This window comes from Oncorhynchus tshawytscha, linkage group LG29 (assembly GCF_018296145.1).
Source record: "Oncorhynchus tshawytscha isolate Ot180627B linkage group LG29, Otsh_v2.0, whole genome shotgun sequence".
Lineage (NCBI taxonomy): Eukaryota > Metazoa > Chordata > Actinopteri > Salmoniformes > Salmonidae > Oncorhynchus > Oncorhynchus tshawytscha.
The window spans coordinates 16,658,385-16,680,845 of NC_056457.1; the positions used below are offsets into that span (position 1 = coordinate 16,658,385).

Consider the following 22,461-nt stretch of genomic DNA (forward strand, 5'->3'; position numbering starts at 1 on the left):
TTTTGAGTACGATTTGGTTTTTGTGTTGTGGCCTTGAATGAAGACATTTATTTCAGAGGAGATGACATGTAGTGTGTGTGTGCATTTTCAGAGGAGACGACATGTAGTGTGTGTGTGCATGCATACGAGTGTATGATACATCTGCGTGGACACACTGGCAACTGTGTCTGCTGGGTGAGGGAAAGGGCAGGCTATTTGCCAAGCATCAGTGTGATGCCCCTCAGTCGAGGTCATAATACACATAAAACCTAGCGGCCAAACAGAGAAACGGTTCTAATCGTTTTTCCACTATTCATTTTTCCCATAGAGGATTTTAGAAACACTTAAAAATATGGGCTGTGTTTCGTGTAGTCTTACCCTGGCTTGACATTTTGATAACTATGATACTTTGATAACTATGAAAATCCGATCTGAAAAATGCTAATTAGCATAAAAGTAGAAATCATGGAAGACAACTAAATCCCTGCTAGCTCCTGCACGTAATTTCTAGCTGATACCTTTGCTAACAGGTATTGTGTCAATTTAAAATTTGCACAAGACCGTTGACAGAATTGTCAATTTTAAAGAAATGTAGCCAAAATATACATTAATACACTTAGTTAACATTCGATAGTTAATCCAGAGTTCTGACCTTTGCCTCGATTCGACAGTCTCGTCCAGATCATCATGACAGTGGACGATTTGAAGGGGTGGCAGGTAACCTAGTGGTTACAGCGTTGGGACAGTAACGGAAAGGTTGCTGGATCGAATCCCGGAGCTGACAAGGCAGTTAACCCACTGTTCCCAAGTAGGCTGTCATTGTAAATATGAATTTGTTCTTAACTGACTTGCCTAGTTAAGTAAAGGTTAAATAAAAAAATTAAGAATAGCCACATTAGCAGATAATTAGCATTTCATTTTTGGGGGGTGAATACAGGTGAATGAATATATTGATAAAAGTCACCTTGTCCTAGAGAGATTTACACGGTTGTCAAAACATCACACCAGGTTTTATGGGTATTACAACTCATAATGTGGCACTCTATTAGCCGTTCATATACAGCTGTTAAGTAGACTTCTCTGGTCTTGTCAGTCCTCTCCTCTTTCTCTCCCTCTCCACTTCTGGTGAGGGTTGACTTTCCAGTGGGTGTTCTTTTTACTACCACCCTCCAAGACCATTATCTTAATGAAAAAGTTATTGAGCCAGCAATTTGTTTACAACCAGTAGTTCCTCAGTCCATTGAGGAACTCATGCCTTTGGGTCTGGGTGTTGAATGATACATTATATTTGTCAGGAACGCAATAAGGAAGGGATCTATTCACTGTTTTCTGCCAAATGACCGCTAAATGACCATGTTGGCTCACAAGTCTGAGACCTGGCTACACATGAGCTGTTCAAATTCCTTAAAAGTTTATCTTTCCTCCCTTCCTTGAAGTAATCGCTGATTACACATGATTGTACAGGTGAACGCAAGGCCTTCACCTCATGGCATTCACCTGTCCAGCCATTTCTTAAAGGAATGAAAGAAGGATGCACTGTAGCCGCCAGACTTGTTTGACACGATATAAAACTTGATAGATTGGAGGCTATTTCTTTGGGAGGAAGATATTCACTCCAGCCTGATGTTGCCAGTCTGAGGGAGGTGATGAACAGCTATGGAACACAGCTCTGTGGTGAGTGCAATGAAATAATATATGACTATATGAGCCTTCTTATTTGGTCTGGTTGTAAAGTGTGGTCTAGCTTCTTGAAATATGCCTATACCAAGTATATGGTTATTTGTAATGACTTTATTGGCCTATAATATTGTAGCCTACTATTTAGAAATGTCGGCCTACTATGAAATAGCAAAAACTGGCACTCAAATCAAAACATAAAATATTTACATGTGCCCAATGAGACATCTCAATGAACTTGTCAGAGAAATGTTGCAGTTGATTTTCTACCAGGCCTGTTGTGTTAATTGAGATTTAAATGTCTAAATATTTCAAAGATGGTATACTTATTTAAATTCACCAGGTGTTGAGCGTCTTAATTGATGTTTCCAGAGGATTAGAAGTACTGACTGACTGGAAAGCTTTTAATGACAAATGGGTAGTATAATTAGTTTAATCATGTTGTTAATCAAAGTCGTTGTTTGATTTCACTATGGAGGTGCTAACTTATTTGAGCCTAAACATGTTTGACAGCGCATGGTGGCAGTCCTACCTAATTAGGCCTATTCAACACAATTCGTCTCAAAGTTAACCCATCCCTCAAACTCCATTATCATGTGCTGTAGACCTACTGTATATTTTGCTGATGCATAATATTATGCCTAGTTCTAAACTTCAACGTTAATTCAGGGGTCAGCCAATCATTGTTGTAATTTCAATCTGGGGATTTCTCTTGTTGTGCCAGAGCAGTGTGTATTATGCATCTCTCATTATAACCATACAGAGGGGACTGGTGAGGTCAAAGAAATACACCTGTCCGAATGCTGTCGTTAATGAAGCATAGCACCAATTACACAATGAACATGGGGCAGAATAATTGTTGTGACCGACTGCCTGACGAGCTTCCCCCCAACGGCTATAGTCTACATTCGAAGACACGCACCCCCATATTAACTGTCTCTCTGGCTGCCGTTCCAGTTCATTTTGAGTAACTGATGCATGTTGATGGGAAGTATTGCAGGGCTGTCAAGTAGTTCACATTCAGAGAACAGGTTGGTGCTGTATTCTGTAATTGACTAGGTTAATCTGCACTGATGTGGAAGAATATGGAAGAAAGCACTCTGGTGTATGACTATTTGTAGGTTTTGTAGCAGAGGTGGTTCGCTGAACTATGCTTGAATGAGTAACCTTGCCTGAGACCTGAAGACTTGCATTAGCTCCCCTGAGCAAATCCCTAGGCTTTCGCTCAGTTGGTTGACACTGTCTTGTGGTGCACAGACGGACCAGGTTCAAACCCAGTTGGCCAAAGTTTCACAGTTCTTTCACATCAGTGTGGATGAAGGCAAGGAAACAAGTAGAGGGATCATCTTTAGGCTACTGAGATTGCTGACATTTCACCTGAACAATCATTTTTCAATGTCACTGAAAATATTGTCCTGTAGAGGGCAGCATAGCCTATCACAATGTTCAGACTGCATCTATCCTATGTCTGCAGTGTCTATTGTCTGAGGCCAATAGCACAGGCTTACAGAAGGAAATTGTGTGGGTGGGTTGTGATATTTACATTTAAATATAGTACATTTCCTTGGAAACTGGTGGAAAAGGCTTTCATCGCAAGGGGAAAGTATGTGACATGTAATCACTGTGGAAAGAACTGGCTAGGACACAGGTTCTACTAAATCCAATCTGTCCTTGTCATTGGACCTGGAAATGACTAGTAGAAAACACTATAGGACTACTAATCGAAAACCCTCTAGAAATAGAACCAAATGATGGGTCATCACTATTATCAATCAGTAGCTGGCATGTATTTCCTTCCTTTGCTTTTCGGTTGGACTTTAAGTTTTCCATGTCTCTGTGCCAGCTCTTTGCAGATTTTAGTGAAGTGGCTCCATGATATGGCCAAGCTCTCTGGTAACAACACATTGACTGAGAGTTATAACCCATAACTACCAAATCATTGTTATTCGGTCGGGATAACAACTGAAATGGGAGACAATGAAAGATGAAGGGAGTGCTTTCTCTGTGCTCTCTCTCTAGTCCTGTTTTTCCCATTAGCACTGTCTGTGTTGATGCTCCTGCAATTCAATCACCCAACCAAATTAAAATTGCAGCAAACCACCGAGTCCATTTCAATGGGCAGAACTCAGTTCTTTCTCTCTGTCTTCCAAATGCAGCACCGGTTTTCTAAGTAAACAATTCTTCAAAACAACACCACAGCCCTTTTAGTTCACATTTAATCAATTTTTTATTTAACTATGCAAGTCAGTTAAGAATACATTCTTATTTACAATGACGGCCTACCCTGGCCGTACCCTAACGACGCTGGGCCAATTGTGCGCCGCCCTATGGGACTCCCAATCACAGCCGGTTGTGATACAGCCTGGAATCGAACCAGGGTCTGTAATGACGCCTTTAGCACTGAGATGCAGTGCCTTAGACCACTGCACCACGGGAGCCTTATTATACAATTAAATGTGTCCAAATGCATTAAGCCATCTGTTATTATTGTTGTTGATATCCCTTCTTGATATCCCAGGGTTTTGTTCATTTGACTTTGTCAGGGCCGGCTCCAGGCATAAGCGACATAAGTGGTCGCATAGGGCCCCCAGCTGCTAGGGAGTTAATAACATGGCTAACTTAGCTAGCTAACATACATTTTGAGAAAACAAATTATATTAAGCAGCTAGCTAGCGTTAACAACATTTAGTCGTCAATGATACTGAGCGATAGCTAACAAACAATGTAACAAAAGTGTAATTTTGGATTTGAAAAATACTCCAGGCTTTGCATTTCAGGAATCACAGTAGAAAGTACCCCTGGTGCACTCTTCAGTTATTTAACCATTTAAACAATGTTTTTTTTTAAAGAAAACAGTTTTTCCCACTTCCCTCATTGACTTTCATATGTTTCAAACATGAGCTTGTCAGAGGTGTCAGACTTGATGACAATTGCTATCGATTGGAGTGCAGCAATTGGTTGTCCAAAAATCTGGGAAGGGGCTTAGTGAAGGGTCAATTAGCTGACTATTAGCCATGTACATTTTTAGCTGGTTAGACTAACTACCAATCTATCTAAACTTGGAATATTCATAGTCGAATAAAGACCATGCACGGAGGGCAGTTACCCAGGGGCCCTGGCCTCCAGTGGGCCCCCATTGATTTTGTAAGTGATTCTCACTCAGACATCATATTAACATGGCATAAGTCATGTCAAAGTGTGTAGAATTGTAGGAAATTGGCTTTAAAACTGCAAAAACATCTATCTACCCCATGGCAAAGTGATTAGAATTGCAGGAAGTTGGCTGTAAAACGGCACATTTTTTCTCATTGCTCCATGGCCAAATGAGTAGACTTGCATTACATTTGTTTTAAAATTGCAACATTTTCTCTCCGCTCCATGGCAAAAATATGTAGAATTGACAGAAATTAACTTGTGTATGTATTTCTCTCCGCCGTCAAGAGGGGGGCTACAAATGTTTTGCCGCGAGGTGGGGGGCCCCAACCAAATCTCACTTAGGGCCCCCAAAAGACTAGAGCCAGCCCTAGACTACATAGTTTGCAGGGAAAACTAGCTTGACTTGCACCAGATTCATAAAGGCCCTATTTGCATTATAAGAATAGCCTTCGGCTTAGTTTGAAACCCCTTCAGCATATAAAAGAGGGCCAAGACAAGAGAAGGAAGTGGTCTGATGTCTTTAGTATAGTTCTTAGTCTGACCTAGTGTTCATGGCAGCCACTGTTGTGTTCCACAGTGTCTCAAGGAGTCTGTTCCAAAAAATCAGTCTTCAGTCTCTGTGTCCCCATACTCTAGTATGGCTGGGTTCCAATTCTGCTTTCATCATCATAAATGCAGCAACAAATTCTATGCCTGTGTGTTTTCCTCTCTACTTTACAATTTCTTACCCATTGCCATGACAACTAGAGATATCACTCTGCAAGGTCTGAAACAGTCTGCCTCGTGCTAAATTCTCCAGACTGTTTAGTTCCACATGCTGGTGAATCGAACTGGTGTTGCACAATGGCAGGACTGCGGGAGGTCCCTGGTTGTACCCCACAGAGTTGACTACACAACTCAGCCTGTCGCCTTTGATACAACTAGGGGGCCTCATCACTGGCTCAATGGGGGGATAATTGTTGCCTTTGAGGCTGACTGTCTGCATTCAGTGCTGTAGCAAGGCGGACCAGAAGGCAGGAACTTTCTTTCCACGGGCGGCACAAGCTATCTCGTACCCTCGCCACAGATGATACTCAGATTGAGGGTATCCTAAAATGTGCACCGTACCATACCACTGGCCAGAAGACAGACTACAGATGGGATATGTCATGTACTGTAATAAGATAGAGTAACATCACTCACGGTAGGATGATTTGACACAGAGAATTAAGCGAACTGTACAAAGTGAAGGGAGTCAGGACTTCTCCCCCAATTACAGTGTAGAACACTAGGATGTTTGACTGAATTGATGTCATTTGGAGCAAATGATGAGACTGAAATTGAATTTGTAGAATCTCGCTGCTGACTCCTTGGTGAGCTTGGCCCACTGTTTCAGACTGGGCTCAGCTCAAAGTTAATTTTGAGCTGTTTATGGTTCCCTTATACTCACTTCCCAGATGTCAACCTCCCAACATCAAATATGACCCCACTACCAAAAGTCTCTTCACCTCTACTGGGGAAAAGTCAGATCTACTCCTGGCTAGGCCAATCAACGGACCAGATTTTACTCAGGATTTATTTCTGGAATAGATGGATTTTGGCCAATTAGAGAAGAAAAATCATACTCGGGGCCCATTGCTGCATGAGGAGCATAGGCCACCAATGAGGATCAACCTCTCCAGTGAACTATAATTTGGGCAGTCTTTTGTCATTCCAGGAGAAGCTGATGTTCCTATATCTAAAAATGTCTACTTGGTACATATTGGCATGTGACGATAAACTGTACAAGGTTAATGTCTGGAGGTAGATCAAGGGGTGGGTGGAGGGGGATTTATATTCTAACAAATGGGCTAAGGGCCAATGTACACAAGCAACGCCCGCCTCCAAGCAATGTCCAGGACCCCTGGGGTTAATCAGGGCTTAGTTTGATGGTGGTTGTTGTGTACATTTTAAGATGAGCAAATATTTCCTATGATGGTTATGGCTGTCAGACTCAATCTGACATGATCCACGTGTTAGTCTCTTGACAGACATTTAATATTTGGTTATGGATTCTTAGATTATACCCATGCAAACCCAGTCAGTGGGAGAGTTGAGCAAAGTTTTGAGTTTTGCACATTTCACGTTAGGATGCATGCCTTTTGTGATAATTCCGAGGTTGGAGGTTTTCTAGGGCGAGGTCGAGGTCTTGTTCTAGCCTGTAATTGGTTGTGTGACAGCAGGAGCACAGCGACGGGTACGGAGGAAGGCTGCTATCGCTCATTTTCATCCCATTGCAGCCCTGCAGGTAGTCCCCAGTTGCCTGGCAATATTAGAGAGACAGAGAGACACACCTGACTCCCTGGAGTGAATGGATACAGTGATACTGATCTAATATGATGGGGCTGTGTGGAATGATGCTATCGAACACAGGGGGATGATTGGGAAATGTGAGGGTAACGTGGTGAGTGGATATCTAATCACCCTGCCGCTGTTTCCTCGTTGTTAAAGCAAGGCACATATTTTCTATGCCCTGTATATCACATGCTTATCCTGTGCTATATTCCTCCACACTATCCTAACAATGGGGTTAGGTGTAGTTGGCTATGTTGACAACAGAGCAACAGCGACACTATAGCCTACCCCCCCATTATGTATCGACACAAATCTATAGGATGGATGTTGTCATTAGCTAGTTTTCTGCGGCTAATGTCGATATCCTTTGTCCCTGCTCTTCCACTGACCTTTCCTGGTCAATAACCCAATTTCACCAACTCCTCAACAAATAGTAGCCTGATTTCACCACATTGTACAAAGTGTAGACTTCAGTGTTTATCTCATGGGACTTATCCGACCGATGTGTTCATTATAATGGATCGTACTTATTAGTGGGGTACAAAAGCTTCTGTATAACAAGCCTTTAAGGAAGGGCTTCCATCAAAGGCTAACACAGCAGAAATCTTTCTCTCTCTACCCCTATCCCCTATCCTTCCCTTCGACCCCTGCTGCACCCCCCTTCCAAATCATGTATAAAGACAACTCTCGTTCCATAATGAGAGTCTAAGGCCACAATGCTCTCTCCCCTTTATTAAAGCATCCCTCCACAGTAACAGTTGACAATCAGGCACACTTTTCCACACCACTGTGATTTCCTCCTGATGTAGGGAGGAGGCTCGGATCCCAGGCTATGCAGCATGGGTGCTGGATCTGAGCACGGTTTACTCTCACCACCAGGAGGGAGAGGAACGACCGTCTCCTCAAATGAGATGATCAGCTCTGAGCGGGGATCCAGAAAGATAAGGGGTTTAGGGCACTGCGAGGATTTGTGTCGATTTCGATAGATTTGAATGCGTGTCTGAGTCTAAGTCTCTCCCAGTCAATATTAGTCTCCGAAGACATGTTTTAACCGCAGCTTCAATGGTGAATCTTATAGAACCCACTGATTGCAGATGTAATTAGTTATATTCATTTCATAATTCAAAGGTTATAGAATGACTCCATTTCAAGCACTGGATTTAAGATAATTTATTCTGACTTTAGTCTGGCTTTGCACGGTGTTTATGAGAATAAGATGCACTGATGCCAAGACTTTGCCATAGGAGAAAGCTTGGGAAAAGCATTGCAAAAAAAATGTTTTAAATGCAGCGTCTGTTTGTAAGACCTGACAGTAGGTAGCATCTATAATTCAGTAAGACAAGACAGAGACCAGTGTTCTCAAAATTGCTTGACTGACAAAGTTCACTTTGAGGCCAAATCGCTCTCCTGTATTGGAGGATGCCACAGCTTTCCATCTACACAGCTTTCCATCTACACAGCTTTCCATCTACACAGCTTTCCATCTAAAATCACAAGTTATTACATGCGTTTTTAGGCTAGAACAAATCCTATGTGAGAAGCTTCTAGATAAAATTATTGGACGATTCTTTCCGAATTGCTCCTTGCATAGATACCCAGAGCTTGATTGTTACTGTCCAAATGTGGATGGGTCATCACATTGTTGAAGAACTTCATCCATTTAAGAATTTAAACGGATGAATTGGAAAATGTAGTGGTTTTCATGTTACGTAAAAACAAATCTGCTTACAAATTCTGATTGTCCTGGCAGAAAATGTATGACCCAATTCATGATATCCAGACTCTGTGTGGGAAGACAACGTGAGCACAATTTTTACTATCCTCTTAGAGGTGGAGAAACGGTTGAGTGTGTTGTACATGTCAAGAAAAGCTCAAGCTTTCGCTCTGGAATATAGCAGCAAACATATTGCAAATGGCTGCAGAGATGCCCTTCACTGGTTTCAGAACTCACGAGGGCCATTAAATGGCATTAATGCAGCCTGATTCCAGACAGCAATTGTACAATAAGTAACAATTACCACATGACATTATAACGAGAGAAGGAAACTGATGTGGGAAAAAAGGGTTGGAGCTGTATGCAGTCTAAGTACTTTGACAGGGAATCTGTCAAGCCACTCTTTAGACTTGCAGGTCATCATTCTCCTATTTTGACATTTACGGTTTCCAAATGAGCATGCCGGTTGTCCTGCTAGTTGATTTGAATGTGTTTGTGTTGCAAGGCTTTTATTGCTCACCGCAAGTGGTCCTGTCAAAAAAGGCACTGATTATGTGCTGTATATTAGGCTGTAGGCCTCCACCTGTCACGTTCGTCGTATGAATCGGACCAAGGCGCAGCGTGGTATGCGTACATTATTATATTAAGAATGAACACTGAACAAACTAACCAAAATGACACCATACAAATGAGTGCTGACAGGCAACTACACATAGACAAGAACCCACGAACACGAGGGAAAATGGCTACCTAAATATGATCCCCAATCAGAGACAACGATAAACAGCTGCCTCTGATTGGGAACCATATCAGGCCACCATAGACATACAAATACCTAGACCTACAAAACCCCTAGACACACAAAGACCCTAGATAATACAAAAACTAGCATACCCACCCTCGTCACACCCTGACCTAACCAAAATATTTTAAAAAATATATAAAAAATAAAATAAAATAAATATCTAAGGTCAGAGCGTGACAACACCATACCAAATCACATTTTATTTGTCACATGTACCAAATACAACAGGTGTAAACCTTACAGTGAATGCTTACTTACAAGCACTTAACCAACAATGCAGATTTAAGAAAAATAAGTGTTAAGTAAAACAATTGATAAGTAAAAAATAGAAAATAAAAGTAACAAATAATTAAACAGCAGCAGTAAAATAACAAGCGAGGCGATATACAGGGGGTACCGGTACAGAGTCAATGTGCAGGGGGCACCGGTTAGTCAAGGTAATTGAGGTAATATGTAGTTAGAGTTAAAGTGACTATGCATAGATAATAGAGTAGCAGCAGCGTAAAAGAGGGGTCTGGGTAGCCCTTTGATTAGCTGTTCAGGAGTCATATGGCTCGAGGATAGAAGCTGTTAAGAAGCCTTTTGGACCAAGACTTGGTGCTCCGGTAGCGCTTGCCATGCAGTAGCAGAGAGAACAGGGTGACTGAAGTCTTTGACAATATTTAGTGCCTTCCTCTGACACCGCCCGGTATAGAGGTCCTGGATGGCAGGAAGCTTGGCCCCAGTGATGTCCTGGGCCATACGCACTACCCTCTCTAGTGCCTTGCGGTCGAAAGCCGAGCTGTTGCCATACCAGGCAGTGATGCAACCCGTCAGGATACTCTCGATGGTGCAGCTGAAGAACCTTTTGAGGATCTGAGGACCCATGCCAAATCTTGTCAATCTCCTGAGGGGGAATAGGCTCTGTCGTGTCCTCTTCACGACTGTCTTAGTGTGTTTGGACCATGATAGTTTGTCGATGAGAATGGGGGTGTGCTCGGTCCTCCTTTTCCTGTAGTCCACAATCATCTCCTTTGTCTTGATCACATTGAGGGAGTGGTTGTTGTCCTGGCACCACACTGTCAGGTCTCTGACCTCCTCCCTATAGGCTGTCTCATTGTTGTCGTTGATCAGGCCTACCACTGTTGGGTCATCAGAAAACTTGATGATGGTGTTGGAGTCATGTCAGGCCTTGCAGTCATGCATGAACAGGGAGTACAGGAGGGGACTGAGCACGCACCCCTAAGAGGCCCCCCGTGTTGAGGATCAGTGGGGCGGGTGTGTTGTCACCTACCCTTACCACCTGGGGGGCGGCCTGTCAGGAAGTTCAGGATCCAGTTGCAGAGGTGTTTAGTCCCAGGGTTCTTAGCTTAGTGAGCTTTGAGGGCACTATGGTGTTGAACGCTGAGCTGTAGTCAATGAATATCATTCTCACATAGGTGTTCCTTTTGTCCAGGTGGGAAAGGGCAGTGTTGAGGGCAATATAGATTGCATCATCTGGATTTGTTTGGGCAGTATGCAAATTGGAGTGGGTCTAGGGTTTCTGGGATGATTGTGTTGATGTGAGCCATGCCAGTCTTTCAAAGCACTTCATGGCTACAGATGTGAGTGCTACGGGCCGGTAGTAATTTAGGTATGTTACCTTAGTGTTCTTGGACACAGGGACTATGGTGGTCTGCTTGAAACATGTTGCTATTACAGACTCAGTCAGAGACAGGATGAAAATGTTAGTGAAGACCCTTGCCAGTTGGTCAGCGCATGTTCGGAGTACACGTCCTGGTAATCCGTCTGGCACTGCGGCCTTGTGAATGTTGACCTGTTTTAAAGGTCTTACTCACATCAGCTACGGAGAGCGTGATAACATAGTCGTCCGGAACAGCTGATGCTCTCATGCACATTTCAGTGTTACTTGACTCGAAGCGAGCAAGGAAGTAATTTAGCTCGTCTGGTAGGCCCGTGTCACTGGGCAGCTCGCGGCTGTGCTTCCCTTTGTAGTCTGTAATAGTTTGCAAGCCCTGCCACCATTTATTTACCATTTGGCTATCAGATTTGCCACAAATGCTCCTTATAGGACACATCACTGCACTCTATACTCCTCTGTAAACTGGTCATCTCTGTTTACCCATCGCAAGACCCACTGTTTGATGCTTATTTATAAAAACCTCTTAGGCCTTACTCCCCCTATATGAGATATCAACTGCAGCCCTCATCTTGCACATACAACACCCAGTTCTGCCAGTCACATTCTGTTAAAGGTCCCCAAAGCACACACATCCCTGGGTTGCTCCTCTTTTCAGTTCGCTGCAGCTAGCGACTGGAACGAGCTGCAACAAACACTCAAACTGGACAGTTTTATCTCAATCTCTTCATTCAAAGACTCAATCATGGACATTCTTACTGACAGTTGAGGTTGCTTCGTGTGATGTATTGTTGTCTCTACCTTTCCCATTGTGCTGTTGTCTGTGCCAAATCAATCATGTTTGTGCCATGTTTTGGGCTGCTACCATGTTGTGTTGCTACCATGCTATGTTGTTGTCTTAGGTCTCTCTTTATGTAATGTGGTGATGGGTGTTTTGTCCTATATTTACTGTAATGAGTGCGCTGAGAGTCGGGAAGCAATTTCAGGAAGTGAGTGTTTTAATAAATACAAGAAACAATGAACACAAAACGCAAACAACGCACTGACATGAAAACAGAGTCAATAGCACCTGAGGAAAGAACCAAGGGGAGTGACAGATATAGGGAAGATAATCAAGGAGGTGATAGAGTCCAGGTGATTGTCATGAGGTGCAGGTGCACGAGACGATGGTGACAGATGTGCGGGATCATCAGCAGCCTGATGACCTAGTGTCACGCTCTGGTCTTAGTATTTTGTGTTTATATAATTATTTGGTCAGGCCAGGGTGTGACATGGGGTTATTTTGTGTTGTGTTGTGGTATTGGGGGTTTTAGTAGGTATTGGGATTGTGGCTGAGTAGGGGTGTCTAGCATAGTCTATGGCTGCCTGAGGTTCTCAGAGTCAGGTGATTCTCGTTGTCTCTGATTGGGAACCATATTTAGGTAGCCTGGGTTTCACTGTGTGTTTGTGGGTGATTGTTCCTGTCTTAGTGTTTTGCATTTCACCAGATAGGGCTGTTTCGGTTTTCATTATTTCATTTCGTTAGTTTTTGTAGTTTCTGTATGTATAGGTTTTCCTTCATTAAAATATATCATGAATCATCATCATCACGCTGCATTTTGGTCCGATCCTTGTTCTACCTCTTCGTCAGAGGAGGAGATAGAAGAGAGCCGTTACACCTAGAGGCCGGAGCGGGAGTATACATGACATTTACATTGTATTTATTTATTTATTTTAATCCCAGACCCCGTTCCCTGCAGGAGGCCTTTTGGTAGGCCGTCATTGTAAATAAGAATTTGTTCTTAACTGATTTGCCTAGTTAAATAAAGGTTAAATAAAATTAAGATAAATAAACATCCGACGAGCGTCGGAGCCGGGGTAGTATGATTCTATCTTAGTCCTGTATTGATGCTTTGCCTGTTTGATGGTTTGTCGTAGGGCATAGGGTGATTTCTTATAAGCTTCCTTGAAAGCGGCTACTCTGCCCTTTAGCTCAGTGCAGATGTTGCCTGTAATCCATGGCTTCTGGTTGGGGTGTGTACATACGGTCACTGTGGGGACGACATCATCGATGCACTTATTGATGAAGCCAATGACTGATGTGGTGTACTCCTCAGTGCCATCGGAAGAATCCCGGAACATATTCCAGTCTGTGCTAACAAAACAGTCCTGTAGTTTAGCATCTGCTTCATCTGACCACTTTTTTAATGACCGAGTCACTGGTGCTTCCTGCTTTAGTTTTTGCTTGTAAACAGGAATTGGGAGGATAGAATTATGGTCAGATATGCCTAATGGAGGGCGAGGGGAGAACTTTGTACGCATCTCTGTGTGTGGAGTAAAGGTGGTTGCACATTTAACATGCTGGTAGAAATGAGGTTAAAACGGAATGAAGTTTCCCCGCATTATAAAGTCCTCGGCCACTATGAGTGCCGCTGGCTGAGCGTTTTCCTGTTTGCTTATGGCCTTATACAGCTCATATTGAGTGCGGTCTTAGTGCCAGCATCGGGTTGTGGCGGTAAATTGACAGCTACGAAGAGTATAGATGAACTCTCTTGGTAAATAGTGTGGTCTACAGCTTATCATGAGATACTCTACCTCAGGCGAGCAAAACCTTGAGACTTCCTTAGATTTCTTGTACCAGCTGTTTTTTACAAATATAAATAGACCATCAACCCTTGTCTTACCAGAGGCCTCTGTTCTATCCTGAAAAAGCGTAAAACCCTCCAGCTGTATGTTATTCATGTCGTCGTTCAGCCATAACTGTGAAATATAAGATATTCCAGTTTTGAACATTGCTGTGATTTAAAACAGTCTAAACAAACATGATTCCCATGTTTATGATGGAAACAGGACTATGTATTTAAATTTATATGCACAACAGTGGCAGCCCATTTCATTTTTTTTTTTTTTAAACGGGTCTTTTGACAAATCAGATCAGCTGTGTAAACACAGCCATAAAGAAACGATTAAGTGTTCTGTATAATTATATGGATTTTAAAGTCTTATGTATTTGTATATGTTTCACGCTCCTGATAAGATCAGTCAAAGAGAACATTTTTAGGACAAGGCTGTCCCATCCAATCACACATTACTAATAATTTAAGGTTTCTTCCTTGTACTAGTTAGGCTACCTCAGACATCATTCAAATTACAAGGCATTGTCAAGCCGACAAAGTGGTTGAAGGCAAGATGGAGTCCGTTTATCACAGCCAATGATCCTCAGTCATTACAAAGACAGGCCAATTAAACACGAGGTGTGTTGTGAAACAGCATCATTGCCACTCTCTTTTCTTTTGTTTTAGTTGAACACTGCTTCCATGACAACGGACATTGGTGAATACACCAGGGGGAGAAAACAAACCTCTGCTTTCACCTGTCTTTTTTTCTCTCTTTTGAAAACTATTTTTACTTTCAGGTTGCTAGACTGTGCCTGTATGTGAGAGACAAGAAATAAGTATTTTGTTCTTATTCTGCAACCGTAGAACAGAACAGAAGAATGGTCCCTTTTATATAAAGTGCCACTAAAACTATAAGTAGGTAGGCTACAGTGTACCCATTGTAAGTAGTCTACTTGCAACTGTTCAACTACTAGCAAAATAAACTCTGGAAAATGAAATGACCATGTAAATCTAGATGGAGGGGAGTTAAAACAAGTGTTTGTACACCCAATTCATCAGGGCATGGTCTCTACAAGGTGTCAAGCGTTCCACAGGGATGCTGGCCCATGTTGACTCCAATGCTTCCCACAGTTGTGTCAAGTTGTCTGTATGTCATTTGGGTGGTGGACCATTCTTGATACACACGGGAAACTGTTGAGCGTGGAAAAACGCAGCGTGGCAGTTCTTGACACAAACCGGTGCGCCTTGCACCTACTACCATACCCTGTTCAAAGGCACTTCAATGTTTTGTTGTGCCATACATACACAGTCCATGTCTCAAGGCTTAAAAATCCTTCTTTAACCTGTCTCCTTCCCTTAAAGTGGATTTAACAAGTGGCATATATAAGGGATCATAGCTTTCATCTGGATTCACCTGGTCAGTCTATGTCATGGAAAGAGCCATTGTTGTTAATGTTTTGTATACTCAGTGTATATTCATCATAATAATCACATAGGATCGTAAAGACAAGCACTCTGGTCACTTTGGATTGGATTCTTGTGTGGTTTTTACTGCATTAGTCCTTTTGGGACAATGTATGATACAGTGCTGTGCCCCCCTCCCTCCTCCTTTGACAGTCCTGGTTGCATTGTAAACCTAAAATAGACTGTAGGATCTCTCTACTATACTAGGCTACTGCACTTCCAAGAGATGTCAGATAATCTGATTATTCATATTAGTTACCATATTGTATATATCAAATTTTAGGACTAGGCAACAGTAGATATCGTATTTAATTAGTATTCTAATTTCCCAACAGGCAACCTTTTGATTCACCTTATTTGAGTCACCTTAGCAGAATCTTCGGGCATTTATTCAGCGAAAAGGGGAGTGGATTAGTTGTTCCTACCGCTAATATTATCTTTCTTTGGGGCAGTTTTGCTTCAAAAGAAGCACTTCTCATGCATTTTCTTTGAGGTTATCTAGTCGCGGAAACAATGCCACTGACCTAACAGGGACTCAAGCCGACATTGGGCTGTCACTGCTCCCTAATCCTATCCCGCATTGACAGCGGGGCTACTCGAAGGCTTGTAGGTCGAATGCTTTGCTTTGTGTGATTACGGAAGCTGCTCAACGTTTTGTAGCGCTATATGAAATCGACATTGTGATAAGGACTTTTTTTCTTCTTCCATCTTTCCTTTCAAAAAGCGGAGTTTATAATTCGGCAAGTAGTGATGAAGAATCTACTCCCTTGGATAGTCCTGACGTTTTGGATATTTTTAGAGGTGAGCAGTCCTTTAGTTGGTAATAGAAAAGCCGATGTTGTCAAACGGGCGTTTTATGGGATAACGCTCTACATTTGGCTAAGATTATTATTTTAATGGTCATTTATATCATTTTTGGTGAATATGGTGTTTTTTTGCCCCCCTTCCTCAGATGACATGCACTGTAGGCTACAGTATAATTTGGATATCCTTTGTCTTTTTGTCCAACGTCCCAAAAAGTGTAAAATCGTGGATAAGAAATACATGATTACCACTGAAAAGCTACTACTTATTTGATTTAATAAAGTGAGAGCAAATGCATAAATTCTGGCCTAGGCTGCAATTACTAGGCTTTGCTTGCTCATGAAGAAGATCCAGAAGTTGTCTGCTTAACTAGTAATAGTGAAATATCTGGGTGCATGGTTGGAAAGGCAGATCAGATTATTTTCTTGGGCATATGTAATAGCTGTCCAGAGAAGTCAACAGTGTAACAGATTTAATCGTACTTTGTAACTCTCTTGCATAGTTTTTTTTTTTAATGACAGGACTGTCCAGCCAGCGATCCCAGTTGATTGGTGTTTATTCTTACGATAGACACTAGGTAGCACATTAGATGTGCAGGACAACCGTATGTTGATGTCTGTAGAGTCGTGATTCATCGCTTGCATGTCAATGTCAGACTGGGTATTTTGTAATCAAAGACAAACATAGTACAAAATATAATAAATGCAGGTAGGTACCTGACGATAGACAAAAGGAAACGCAATACATGTGCCGGACAACAGTATGTTGATTGCTGTAGATTCGTGATTTGTCTGTTAGCATGGAAATAGCTCCCTGCTAATTCAGTTAATGTGACCATTACAATTGGAGCATGCTAGCCAACTCACTCTTACAGCAATAACATAGAAAAGCACATCCTAGGATGCCCCAATATCTCAGGTACCATACACATGTGACCGACCGGCTCGATTCGGTCTTATTTATCAACATTTTAAATTGTGTTTTTTCTTACATTGGATAAAATTAGAGATTTAGAGCTAGAAATTACACTACAGTTGAGGAACAATGGGAAAGTAATTCTGCTTTGAAAGTTAATAGACTTGTAACTCCACTTTTGAGAAAATGGCCCCCCTGTTTTGGTACACCCTCTTTGTCTACACCCATTCAGCATCGTTCACACCCTCTTAAGCCTTAGCCCCACCCATCTCTTTAAGGATTCACATGTGAGGCCATGTGCTAAACAGAGAGAGTATGGTAGTGTACTAAACAACCAAAGATTTCAAGACTAAAGACTGGTTTATTTGCAGTGTAGCAGTGACATTATGACATTCTATTGTCGTCCGACATCAAGCTTGTCGTTGTTGTTATGAAAAAGTTTTAACACACAAATGATAGGCTGCATGGCATCGACAGCCTGGTAGTCCAAAATAGTACAAATGGTGTATTCTAACATCACTAAACCCATCTGTTTAAAAATGAATTTTGTAAATGTCAATCTAGCAAACCAGGCAACTAAAAGTAACTTTGTAAACAATGTTTTGGTTTGTTTCTAGCTTGTTAGCAAGCTAGCTAATGTTAAGTTAGCTGGCTAGCTAGTTCAAATAATAACCATATCATATAGCTGACAACCATATCATATAGCTGAAAACGTCTTTAATTTGTATTCTTTAATACAGAAAATAAGTGAAATGTTTACTTGCATAGTGGAGTCTTTTGTTTAGAAATGTAGCTAGCTAAACGATGAATCATAATCCCAACTCATAACGTTACTACCCTGTATGAATTTGCTGGTAGCTAAAGCTAGCCAACTAGCTAGGTTCAATGTTAGCTAGCTAGCAAACATTAGGCTGTAACTAGCAATGCAAGTGGAACTTAGATACGAATAATATTACTACACAGATCATGCACTTAAAACTAACTAGTGGCCTTTTATTGTCTGTAGCACAAGGTGCACCGGTGTAATGATTATGCTGTTTAATCATGATATCCCACACATCTCAGGTGGATGGATTATCTTGGCAAAAGAGAAATGCTCACTAATGGGGATGTAAACAAATTTGTGCACAACATTTGAGAGGAATACATTTTTTGTGCATATCAAACATTTTGGGGATTTATTTCAGCTCATGAAATATGGGACCAACACACGTTGCGTTTTATATTTTTGTTCAGTGTAAATTCAACCAACCAATAGGAATACATAAACCATCCTTCTGCAGTGTCAAGTGGAAACTAAACCAACCCTGTTATACATAGCCACCTTTTGACAGCGAGGGAGACTGGTTATAATGTAAAGTGTCATGTCCTCATCCGGCCAAGGGCCGGCTCGCTGGCAGCGGAAGGCTCTCCATCAGTTATGTGACCAGAAGCTTCTTTGGAGATGGAGGTTTAATGTATGGTTCTGTGGAGATGGAGGTTTAATGTATGGATTGCGGTTCAGTGACCCTGTGAGTACAGAGTCTGCCTTGCCATGCTGGGAGGCCAGGATTCACCGTCCACCCGGGGTGCAGCTTGCCAACGATTGCATTAACCTCCCTTTCTCTCTTCTCTCTTCACGCTTTCTCTCTCTCTTCCATTTGTGCTTAGCTGGCAGCTCTGTAACTGGGAGAGGGCTGGATAAGAGCTGTAGTATAGATAGACTGCCTATGGGCTCCTCTTTGTGTAAGATGCTGTTATGTTTATGTTTTGTGAACCTTCGTTAATGCACTGCATTAACTCAGCTTCTATCTCCAGGACATTAGACTGTTAAACAGTCACCAATAGCCGGCCTCCTCCCAGTACCCTGGCCTGAACCTTAGTCACTGTTAATAGCTGGCTACCACCAGGTACTCTACCCTGCACCTCAGAGACTGTCATTGAACACTGGTCACTTTAATAATGTTTACATACTGTTCTACCCACTTCCTATGTACAGTGCATTCGGAAAGCATTCAGACCCCCTGACTTTTTCCAAATTTTATTGCATTACAGCCTTATTCTAAGATTGACTCAATGTTTTTTCCCCTTATCAATCTACACACAATACCCAACAACGACAAAAAAAAGTTTTTTAGAAAATTTAGCAAATTAATGATAAACAAAACTGAAATCACATTTACGTAAGTATTCAGACTCAATACTTTGTTGAAGCACCTTTGGCAGTGATTATAATGTAGCCTCGATTCTTCTTGGGTATTTTTTTATTTAAATTGTAACTTTTTTTAACTAGGCAAGTCAGTTAATAAGAACACATTCTTACTTTCAATGACAGCCTAGGAACAATGGGTTAACTGCCTTGTTCAGGGGCAGAATGACAGATTTTTTTAAATATATTTTTTTACCTTGTCAGCTCAGGGATTCGATCTTGTATCCTTTCGGTTACTAGTTTAACCACTAGGCTACCTGCCGCCCCTATGACGCTACAAGCTTAGCACACCTGTATTTGGGTAGTTTCTCCTATTTCTTCTCTGCATATCCTCAAGCTCTGTCAGGTTGGATGGGGAGTGTCGCTGCACAGCTATTTTCAGATCTCTCCAGAGATGTTCAATCGGGTTCAAGTCCGGGCTCTGGCTGGACCACTCAAGGACATTCAGAGACTTGGAGCAGGTTTTCATCAAGGATCTCTCTGTACTTTCTCTGTTCCTCTTTCCCTCCATCCTGACTAGTCTTCCAGTCCCTGCCGCTGAAAACATCCCCACAGCTTGATGCTTCCACCACCATGCTTCACCGTAGGGATGGTGCCAGGTTTCCTCCAGATGTGATGCTTGGCATTCAGGCCAAAGAGTTCAATCTTGGTTTTCTCAGACCAGAGAATCTTGTTTCTTATGGTCTGAGAGTCCTTTAGGAGCCTTTTTGGAGGAGTGCCTTCTGTCTGGCCTCTCTACCATAAAGACCTGATTGGTAATATGCTGCAGAGATGGATGTCCTTCTGGAAGGGTCTCCCGTCTCCACAGAGGAACTCTGGAGCTCTTTCCGAACGACCATCGAGTTCTTGGTCACATCCCTGCTCAGTTTGGCTTGGCGGCCAGCTCTAAGAAGTCTTGGTGGTTCCAAACTTCTTCCATTTAAAAATCATGGAGGCCACTGTGTTCTTGGGGACCTTCAATGCTGTAGAAATGTTTTGGTACCCTTCTCCAGATCTGTGCCTTGACACAATCCTGTCGCGGCGTTCTATTGACAATTTCTTCAACCTCATGGCTTGGTTTTTGCTCTGACAAGCACTGTCAACTGTCAACCTTATATAGACAGGTGTGTGTGCCTTTCCAAATCATGTCCAAACAATTTAATTCACAATAGGTGGACTCCATTCAAGTTGTAGAAACATCTCAGCGAAACAGGATGCTCAATTTCGAGTCTCATAGCAAAGGGTCTGAATACTTATGTAAATACGATTTTAAATATGGTGTAATCCATTTTAGAATAAGGCTGTAACATAACAAAATGTTGAAAAAGGGAAGGGGTCTGAATACTTAACAAATGCACTGTATATACTGTATTCTGGTTATGGCTCATCCTATGTAACTACTGCTGTACATACCTTTTCCTATTCATATGCTGTCTATACATACCATTATTCATTTATATTGTTTGTTTGTTCCGGACTCTAATGTTGCTCTTTCTGATATTATTTGTTTTAAACTTTTTGGATGATGTGTGTATTACTGCATTGTTGGAGCTAGAAACAAGCATTTCGCTGCACCTACGATAACATCTGTGTATGCGACCAATGAACTTTGATTTGAGCTGAAATCGAGTGTACATGTCTCGATGTATAAGATTTGGTAGCCTAGCAGTTAGAGCGTAGGGCCAGGTTGCTGGCTCCAATACCTGAGCTGACAAGGTGAAAAATGTGTCACTGTGCCCTTGAGCAAAGCACTTCACCCTAATTTGCTCCAGGAGCACCATACTACTATGGCTGACCCTGTAACACAACACACCTATCTGTTGTATGTGACAAAATATATTTTTGTCCTCCATCGTTTGACCTTTTTAGGCCACCATACTCCCTATATGTGTTAGACAGGCATTGCTCTGTGCAGTCACCCATTTAATGAGAAGTTTGTTTCGAGGCTTAGTGGATGCGGCCTGTCTGAGCGTAATTATTTTGTAATTATATTTAGCATGCCTTTAAAGGGCGAGTGCACTTCCTGATTTTGGCCTTATTTTTCATTCATCCTCATTAAGAAGTTCTATCGGACATAACTGAATGCAAACGAGAGTTGTCTTGGGTGTGGTTTGATGTGGGTGTTTCTTGGGTGTGCATTTTGCCATTCAATCACAAAGGCAGTAGTGCAATAATTTATTGACAGCAAGATGCCCAAACACACACAATATTTGAATAAAACAATCATTTCTCTTCCTTGCTTGCATTTGTATATACGATCAGTGTCTCTGTTATACGTAGAAATTAAAATCCCTTCGAGCTGATTTCCTGGTGTTTTTACAGTCTTTTAGGTAAAAAGGGCCACCAGTTTGGGGAATCCTGCAATATGGAGAGAACGATTCGCCATCTTAAGATGGTCACCTAATTCAGTTCTTTGTGTATGCTAAAGCCTACGCTGACCTTGTGTTTAGCCAAGCTGACAGCAGCTAGTGAGCATAGCTTGGAGATATCAGCTGTCTTGCTGATATTTCTCTGTTAAATCAGTTATGGCAAGAGCCAGTGGCTGAAATATGTTTTTATAAGACATCTACTATAGTTCTAAAACATCTTGCTATGAAAGAAGCATGCAACTTCATTTCAACGTTTCATCACATTATGTAAATGCAGGTTATCATTGAAATGTTGTCAACCGTGAGTTGAATGCCAAGTCTGGAGATCGCTGTACTACAACACAATATTCTATAACTGTCTATTTTGGTGTCTCCTGATGTCCGCTGTTAGATCTTTCCCAGGGGACAAATCCCATAACGACTAGCTAATATTTCTACAAAAGGTGTAGACTACATGTGGACAGTGCCCAGACATCGCCCAGCTTGAGTGTACATATTTATCCACAAAATCAATGTGTGTTTGTTACAAAGACAACATTTTATGCTGTAAATATCATATTGATATGCTTATGAAGAAAGTATGTCAACACTTTTATTGAAGCCTTTATTTTCAGGGAGTTATCCTGAGACCAAGGTCTCTTTTTACAGATGAGCCCTGGATTACAAAAAATACTAACATTGAAATATAAATACAAAATGCAAGCAGAAAGAAAAACTCTCATAAAAAACAAACATCAGTAATAAGATCCTCAATCATTTTACATTTTAGCAGACACTCTTATCCAGAGTGACTTACAGGAGCAATTAGGGTTAATCAAGGGCACATCAAGATTTTTCACCTAGTCAACTCAGGGATACAAACCAGCGATCTGCCGGTTACTGG

The 22,461-nt window shown here is 41.8% G+C and overlaps 1 protein-coding gene across 2 annotated transcripts in view; it reads left to right on the forward strand.

Annotated features, from left to right (window-relative positions):
* The first annotated feature begins 15,522 nt into the window (after window positions 1–15,522).
* LOC112227838 (vesicular, overexpressed in cancer, prosurvival protein 1-like) overlaps window positions 15,523–22,461 on the forward strand; it is a 77,745-nt gene continuing 70,806 nt past the window's right edge. The window contains exons 1-2 of one of the 2 annotated variants that reach the window (XM_024392780.2): window positions 15,523–15,929; window positions 16,048–16,124. In XM_024392780.2, coding sequence (XP_024248548.1) covers window positions 16,074–16,124 — 51 coding nt within the window. In that variant the 5' untranslated portion in view covers window positions 15,523–15,929; window positions 16,048–16,073. Of the gene's footprint in view, window positions 16,125–22,461 lie in introns of both variants that reach the window. The other variant, XM_024392779.2, reaches the window with a different exon arrangement.